This window comes from Gadus chalcogrammus, chromosome 3 (genome assembly GCF_026213295.1).
Source record: "Gadus chalcogrammus isolate NIFS_2021 chromosome 3, NIFS_Gcha_1.0, whole genome shotgun sequence".
In the NCBI taxonomy this organism is placed as follows: domain Eukaryota; kingdom Metazoa; phylum Chordata; class Actinopteri; order Gadiformes; family Gadidae; genus Gadus; species Gadus chalcogrammus.
The window spans coordinates 25,158,067-25,165,566 of NC_079414.1; the positions used below are offsets into that span (position 1 = coordinate 25,158,067).

Below are 7,500 nucleotides of genomic sequence, written 5' to 3' on the forward strand. Positions count from 1 at the left end.
TGCCGGGCTCTGGATGAGGACGTCGCCTGGGCACCGCACCACCGATGGTTATGGCTTGAAGGATGTGGAGTTGGGAGGAAGGATGAACAACGCTGCTGGAGATGGTCTGCTGCTGTCCACGGGGATAGGGGCTCCGGAGAGCCTGCGGGGGAAGCAGGGGGCCCGGCTCAGTCTGCTGGGGAAGCCGCTCATATACAGCGCGCAGAGCGGCCGGAGGAACGTGCGCTACCGGCGGCTCCAAAACTACCTCTACAACGTGTTGGAGAGACCCCGCGCCTGGGCGTTCATCTACCACGCTTTGGTGTAAGTGCATTTCAATTATTGATAGAAATATATCGTTTTGCACGGAAACTAGTTTTCTCGGTAGCTGCGAACACGGTGCCACACACACACACGCACACGCACACACGCGCACACACACACACACACACACACACACACACACACACACACACACACACACACACACACACACACACACACACACACACACACACACCTGTTGTTTAATCATCATATGGGAGCGAGGATGCTTCAGTTTGCAGATCAGCCTGCAGAAGAGTATGAATATCGTCTACATTGTAACACAGCCTACCTTTGCACAGTCGGCCTACGGTCAAATGGTGTTAATCAAACACTGCTATTGCCTCAATCATGGTGTCTGTAGTGTTCCCCACGTTATGTAGGCGGTAGAGGAGATGTTGTAGACTACGGCCTGGGACTTTCGTAGAAAGGAGAGAAAAACTGTGGTTATTTTGGACACGCAAAGATGCAAAGAGGTGCATCTTCAACATCACGGAGGCCTCAATGCTGTGCTGTACTGTGTTGGAACTCGGGTCTCTGTCAATGAGTGCACCAAGCCTGAGCTGCCACATCGCTGCCTCATTGACTTCCTTCCCTTTAGGTCAGACTGCCACCGCAACAGACACGCGCCTCGTCAATGGGGCACCCCCCAGGTCCACGAGGCACACACACACACACGCTCATACGCCTTTCAATTCCCGCAGCGGAGGTGGGGCTCCCAGCCTTTTGGCGGGAAGGTAGTCAGCAGGGGCTGGCTGCCTCCGCCGATACCTTACTTTTAGTTCCGGCATGATTGACGATAGTCGGACCCGATGCGCGGCTTTCACTGGTCTAGATCCCTCACTTCCTGTGCCGTCAGTTCCGTGTTGGCAGCCAGCCATTGGTCCATCAAGCTTCCAGTTACCCCTTCTATAGCCAATCGGTCCAATCACAGCTCTAGTGCAGTCGGATTGGCCTGCCCAAATTGTGAGTGTCTTCCTGCAGGTTCTTTGGTGCAAAGAAAGTGTCACAATACACCGGAAATCGAGGCGAGCGTGAGGATGACAACCAGAAGACCTCAGTTCATATCTGGCGGGATTCCCACAACAGTTTTATCCATGTACACAAAGTCATTATACTTTTCAGTTGTCCTTCCATTTTTTGCAGATGATATTTATGGAAGAGGATTAGTGCCACATGTGATTTTTTCTTTTGTTCTGAGTTTAAAGTCAGAATTGTGGTTCAGTGACTCTCTCTGAACTTGGTTCCTCATGGGCAGCCTGTGAGGAACTCCCCTTCTTTAGCCTGGTGAGATTAGTCAAGTCAGAATTCTGACGGAAGGGCATTTTGTTTACTGCCACAGGGTTGATATAAAAAAGACCCTTGTTCAGCTTACTGCCGCCCGGCCGGTGATGTGTCCACCAACTGCACGCTCACTGATCCTCTCCTCCAGGGACGTGATTGGTCGAAACAAGAACGAAGCAGAACATAGGGAAACCCAGTTCACCCAGAGTCCAGCTCGGCCACCCTCAGACTTTACATTTTAACCCAAAGTCTGATTTGTGAGATTAGTGGGGGACAATACTAAAGATGAAATAATCCTACACCGTAATTATACTGTTACTCCGATATTGATACCGCAGTCCTACAGCAACACAAGACCTCTCAACCTGTATCTAGCGCTGAGTAAAGAGGCAAACAGCAGGGGGGCCCATTGTTCATGAGACCCCCCGCTGTTACCCCGCTGTGCGGCAGAGATCCGTCGCCACCTCGTGACCCCGTCCGTAAACCGAGTGCCTGGGAACCCGGGAGGGAACAGAGCCCGGCTGTTACCTCTGCTGTTCCGGTGACACCGGGTCTCGGGGATTTAACCACGATGTCCGCCGTCATGACGATGTTCTTTCTGCTCGAAGGTGTCCCTCAACCTCCCCCCTGTCCTCCTGTCCCCCTCTCCCTTAACCTCCCCCCTGTCCCACTGTCCCACTGTCATCCTGTCCCCCTGTCCCACTGAAAACCAGAACGTAGATTGTTTTCCTTGGGGGGTTGGCTACATTTAGGGCATTCAGCGGACACTTTTATCCAAAGCGACTTACAACAAGAACATTTGTCAGAAGAAAGTGAAACAATATATCGCTGTCGGAACGTCAAGGATGTTCATAGAAACAAGTGCAGAGCCCTAACTATTGCTAGGTTAATTCATTCCCTATATGCAACAAAGATAGCTGAGCACTATTTGTACTGTGCCAGGACATACAACGTACAATAAGTATGCACATTAAGGGCCAGGACGTACAACATATAATAGGGGGGGGGGTGTGAACTCTGAACAAGTGAGTCCTGAGTCTTTTTCAGCAGCTGGCTACTGCTATAACCTCAGTTTGAACGGTTTTATTGCTGCGCCAGGGCAGTTATATGCTGTATATATTATCTAGTGTAACGATGGAGTCATTCCAAAGCTGGTCTGGGTGTCCTAATAAATAAAGGCTTATCCTAAAGTGATGCTGCATTTTGATTAGTGTGGTCTAAAAAAGGTTGGCATGCATCCCCCGTCTGGGCCAAGTGAACTAGTGGTTCATTCCCACAAGAAGTAATATCATCGTAGTGTCATCGGATTCGTCATCTGTGATGGTGCGTGTTGGACTCTCGATATGAAAAAATATCCCGGCACAGATGCCTCAGCAAACAGTGTTATGTGGAGCTGTGTGTGTGTCTCCCCGAAGTGTGTGTCTGTGCGTGGGCATACGTGTGTGTCCATGTCTGTACATATGTGTTTGCATATGTGTGTGTCTTTCATAAGTGTGTGTGTGTGTTTTGTGAGTGTGTGTGTGTGTTTGTGTGTGTTTGTGCGTGGGTATGCGTGTGTGTCCATGTCGGAACGAATGTGTTTGGATTTGTGTGTCTTGCATAAGTGCGTATGTGCCCCCCGTGTGTGTGTGTGTGTGTGTGTGTGTGTGTGTGTGTGTGTGTGTGTGTGTGTGTGTGTGTGTGTTGGTGTGTGTGTGTGTGTGTGTCTCACGGTTGTGTGTGTGTGTGTGTGTGTGTGTGTGTGTGTGTGTGTGTGTGTCTGTGTGTGTGTGTGTGTGTGTGTGTGTCTGTGTGTGTGTGTGTATGTGTGTGTGTGTGTGTGTGTGTGTGTGTGTGTGTGTGTGTGTGTGTGTGTGTGTGTGTGTGTGTGTGTGTGTGTGTGTGTTTGTGTGTGTGTGTGCATCAACGGGCCTACCTACACTGCCGGCCTGAGAGGACAGGAACACTGAGCCAGTCTTCTGCTCGGGTTCGTGTTCTCCAGGGGTTACTGAGCACCCCTCCCTCCTCCACCTCCACCACCACCACCTCCTCCACCACCTCCACCACCTCCTCCACCTCCTCCACCTCCTCCTCCTCCAACGTGCACAACACTGGCACCATTCATCCTACCTCCGGATTAACAAGCTCTTATCCTTTCAAGTGTGTCACGGCCAGGGGACTGTGGGGGAATGAATGGCGCGTTCCACCGCATCAGGTTGCTGAGGTGGGGGGGGGGGGGGGGGGGGGGGGGGGGGGGGGCACCCGCTGGGTGTCCAGTCCACTGTCCGGTCTATGCCGTCCTCTGTACTGCTGTGATTCAACACTACCCTCCGCTCGTGTGCAGGGCTACACAGAGCGGCTACTGTGGCACTCACATGTCTCGACCTTTTGCAGACTGTGTCTCCTGCCCTGGTGAACGTCAGAGCCCACAGCCAGAGGCTAGTGTTGTAGCTAGCAAAGGAAACACTTCCCTCCCTATCATATCTGAGATCCACTGATAACGCTGGTGTTCCTTTGATCATTTCGTTTCGCCGTTTCTTCCTGCCGCTCTCCTTTGGGCGGATGGATTGATAGCTGACTCTGTATCTAAATTGTATTATTGAATCCTTTTGGATAACTTTTGGCCATAGCGTGGGTGTGGGGATTAAAGTTTCCAGTCATCGTCGATTAGAGTTCAAAGAGGCCATTGCGGAGATCTGTGTGGGACATGTAGGGGGTTAGGAGGGCTGGTGGATCCAATGGACGTAATCATAGAACAATACATCATCACAACTACAGAGGATGATGTCAAAAGCTTTATTTTTCTCAGTTTTGTTTCCTTCACCAATGCCTCCAGTGATGGTAACATCTGCTGGATATGCAGCATATAGCCTCTCTTATGTCATCACATTAAGTCTCAGACTCATATTTCATGTGCAACCGACGATGGAGAAGATGCAAGCACTCTCTTTCATACTCAAAAATCCAGCGCTGGAACAAAAGAAGTGCCCATATCTAATAAAAGGTAGGACTGAAGTGCGCCCGCTGAGAAGACCAATTCACTTCCAGCTAAGCGCATATCATTTATGCCCAGGCCTTCTAATGCAACCATAGATGGGAAGACGGTAAGGCACTGTGCCTTCCTCCACAGAAGACGAAGAGAGTGAAGGCTGGGGGGTTGGGGGGGTTCTTGTGTGTACTCAGAGGGAACCCCCCCAAAACCCACACTCCCTGACAGCCTTTCAGAAATGACTGTCTTCAAACGTACAAAGACGAACTTAATGGTTCATCCGAGTTTACAATCAGAGAGGCGTATGCCCGCACGCACACGCACGCACACGCACCTGCGCCCGCACACACACATGTGCTCAGACACGTGCACACTAACATACACACACACACACACGCGCGCACCACACACACACACACACACACACACACACACACACACACACACACACACACACACAGACAGACAGACAGACAGACAGACAGACAGACAGACAGACAGACAGACAGACAGACAGACAGACAGACAGACAGACAGACAGACAGACAGACAGACAGACACGCGTGGAAACAGGTGCACACACAGAAGAGTGTTTGATCGTCAGCATGGTAAACATTTTGTTTAGTACTCATCTTCAGTCATATTTGGTACGATGCGGTCTGCGCGTAGGGGTCTTTTCTGTAGTTCAGCATCGTCAGCCTAAAAGATTTCACCACAGACAACCGTGTTATGTTTTAGTGTTTGTGTGATGGGTGTATAAACAAAGGGTTTTAGTGTGTAAAGTAAAGTGTGGGTGTATAAAGCTTGAGTGTGTTGCACAAGTGTGTTATTACAAAGTATTAGGGTTTAGTTTGAAGTGTGGGTGTATAAAATGTCAATGTGTGGTATGAGTGAGTGTTTGTGTGTTCGAGTGTGAGCTTGTATCATTCTTTCTTCTGTCCTCATTTTCGCTGCATCACTATGGACCCCTCACTGACTTTTCTGCTCTCCTTTCTTAATTCTCTTTCAAGGCCAGAGGCCCTTTTAAATGATTTGGTCTCCCGATCATCTCTCTTCACCGTGTCCTGTGGAGACAGCGCAGTTCATAGGCAAACTATTGCACCTGCATCTGCAGGGAGGCCTATGCATTCATTTTTACTGGCTAACTCCTGCCATGTATTTATTTTGTCTATAATATTGGGTCTTGTTTGTGTTAGTGTGGTTGGCACCCAATGAGCGAACATATTCCACACAGTGCAATATAAGTAGCCTGTCTTTTCCATATTTTACAAGTGTATGCACTAATTATGTTGATTGTATTGTGCCAAAAAGATGCTGCTAATTTCTGGGGCACAACAGGTAATGTCGAGCCCCTGCGATGGTGCTTGGCAGAGAGTGGCCGACGATTAGCCAACCCACTTCATGCTAGCACGCTAGGAGATGCACTTACCAAAGCACATCAGGCTACACAAATTCTGACTCACAAAAAGATCCCCGAAACGTGAAAACACACTCAATACTAAAATAGTACCGATTTCTGAGGAAACACAGACCTACAATGGAAAAAAATGTCAGTTGATTGTGTGGTGATCCTCCAGGATTTTAATTGGGTCATGCTGAAATGGATGAATCCCGAAGCAGCTAGCTGTGAGTGCTAGCCAGTTAAGGGCTTAATATGAGAACGAGTGTTTGCACATGCTAGCATGGACGGAAAAAAATGATAGTAATTATCACTCAAAGCACTTACAGGTGAACATAAAAAAGAAATCACTACAACCCTCAATACTGTAAGAGATTGTTTCGTCAGAGTTGGTGTATCTAACATACAACATAGTGCCGTCAGTTCATCCATTTCTACATGGCCCTGATTTATTCTTCATCTTTACTTTTTTTAAATAAATCCCCTCAACCGCATTGAAATAAAGGATTTATTTTGCACGGAGCAAGCCAAATGGTATTTTTCAGATAAAAAGAATTATGTTCCTTTTCAGCTTATCATCTCTCACTGCAAGTCCAAGGACAGCTAGCATGCAGTTTTTCACTGATTCAGAATCTGTGAGAGGTTTGCATCATTGAGTTTGACTGAGGATCCATGCAACATGAAGGGAGGCCACTCCTGTCTGGCTCCGAACAGACCATTCATACCTTTTGTCGTTAAATCACAGAGTGGCTGTGCACTTCGATTCGTCGAGCATCTGAGCCATGGTATATGTTCCATTGAAGTTTGAGTGATGCTTGACGCTGTGCCTTATCAGATTGTATTGTTTTGTTTCTGCGATAGCCTCGTTGCAGTTCAAACATTCAGTCCCATAATAAATAGATATTTTAAAGTCCGCTCCTCATTGAATTGTCATTTTTTTTGCATTGTCTACCTTTGGCCTTTTCAACGTGGACGACAACCTTTTAGTATTGCTGCTTTCTGCTGCAGCAGGGGAGACAGATGTGGGCAAACACACAGAGAGTGCAGGATCATGGGCAGGTCGTCAGGGCTGGACAGAGGAGATAAAGCGCTATCCCATTGGAGGAAATAGAATTTGACCAATCCGTTCGCACGCTCTACCAGTGGGTTTGCACCCTTTACTTATCCATGCACACAGATTTACACTTAACTTTGTGTTTTCTATCATTTGACCAGAGAGGATCTCCGACGTACAGTCATGCTCGGAAACAGCTCGTTTTCGGGGGATGTATTTTCTGATTGTTTATGTTCTGATAGAACATAAATAAAAATGATCCTTAGGCCTGGCTAATGAGGCGTACTTACTGATATCCCAACAGTACTAAGTATGTGGACACATTTAAACGAGAAAATATCAAGTTCACTTGTATAAAGATGTTTATGGATGAGGACACCTGAAGTACACCGCTTAATTAGCTGTTACTCATTCTCTTCTTCAAATTTGTGAACCTTCCACTCATCCAGGAGCATATCGGCCTGGCAGATGCCAGCCCTTCAGGGAGGGCCA

General features: G+C 48.1%; 1 protein-coding gene across 1 annotated transcript in view; it reads left to right on the plus strand.

Moving 5' to 3' along the window:
• Nucleotides 1-7,500, plus strand: part of LOC130379895 (potassium voltage-gated channel subfamily KQT member 5-like) — a 70,224-nt gene that overhangs the window by 617 nt on the left and 62,107 nt on the right. Inside the window, exon 1 of the mRNA XM_056587025.1 lies at nucleotides 1-303. This exon is cut by the window's left edge and continues 617 nt beyond it. Within this exon, the coding sequence (XP_056443000.1) occupies nucleotides 1-303 (303 nt within the window). The remainder of the gene's footprint in view (nucleotides 304-7,500) is intronic.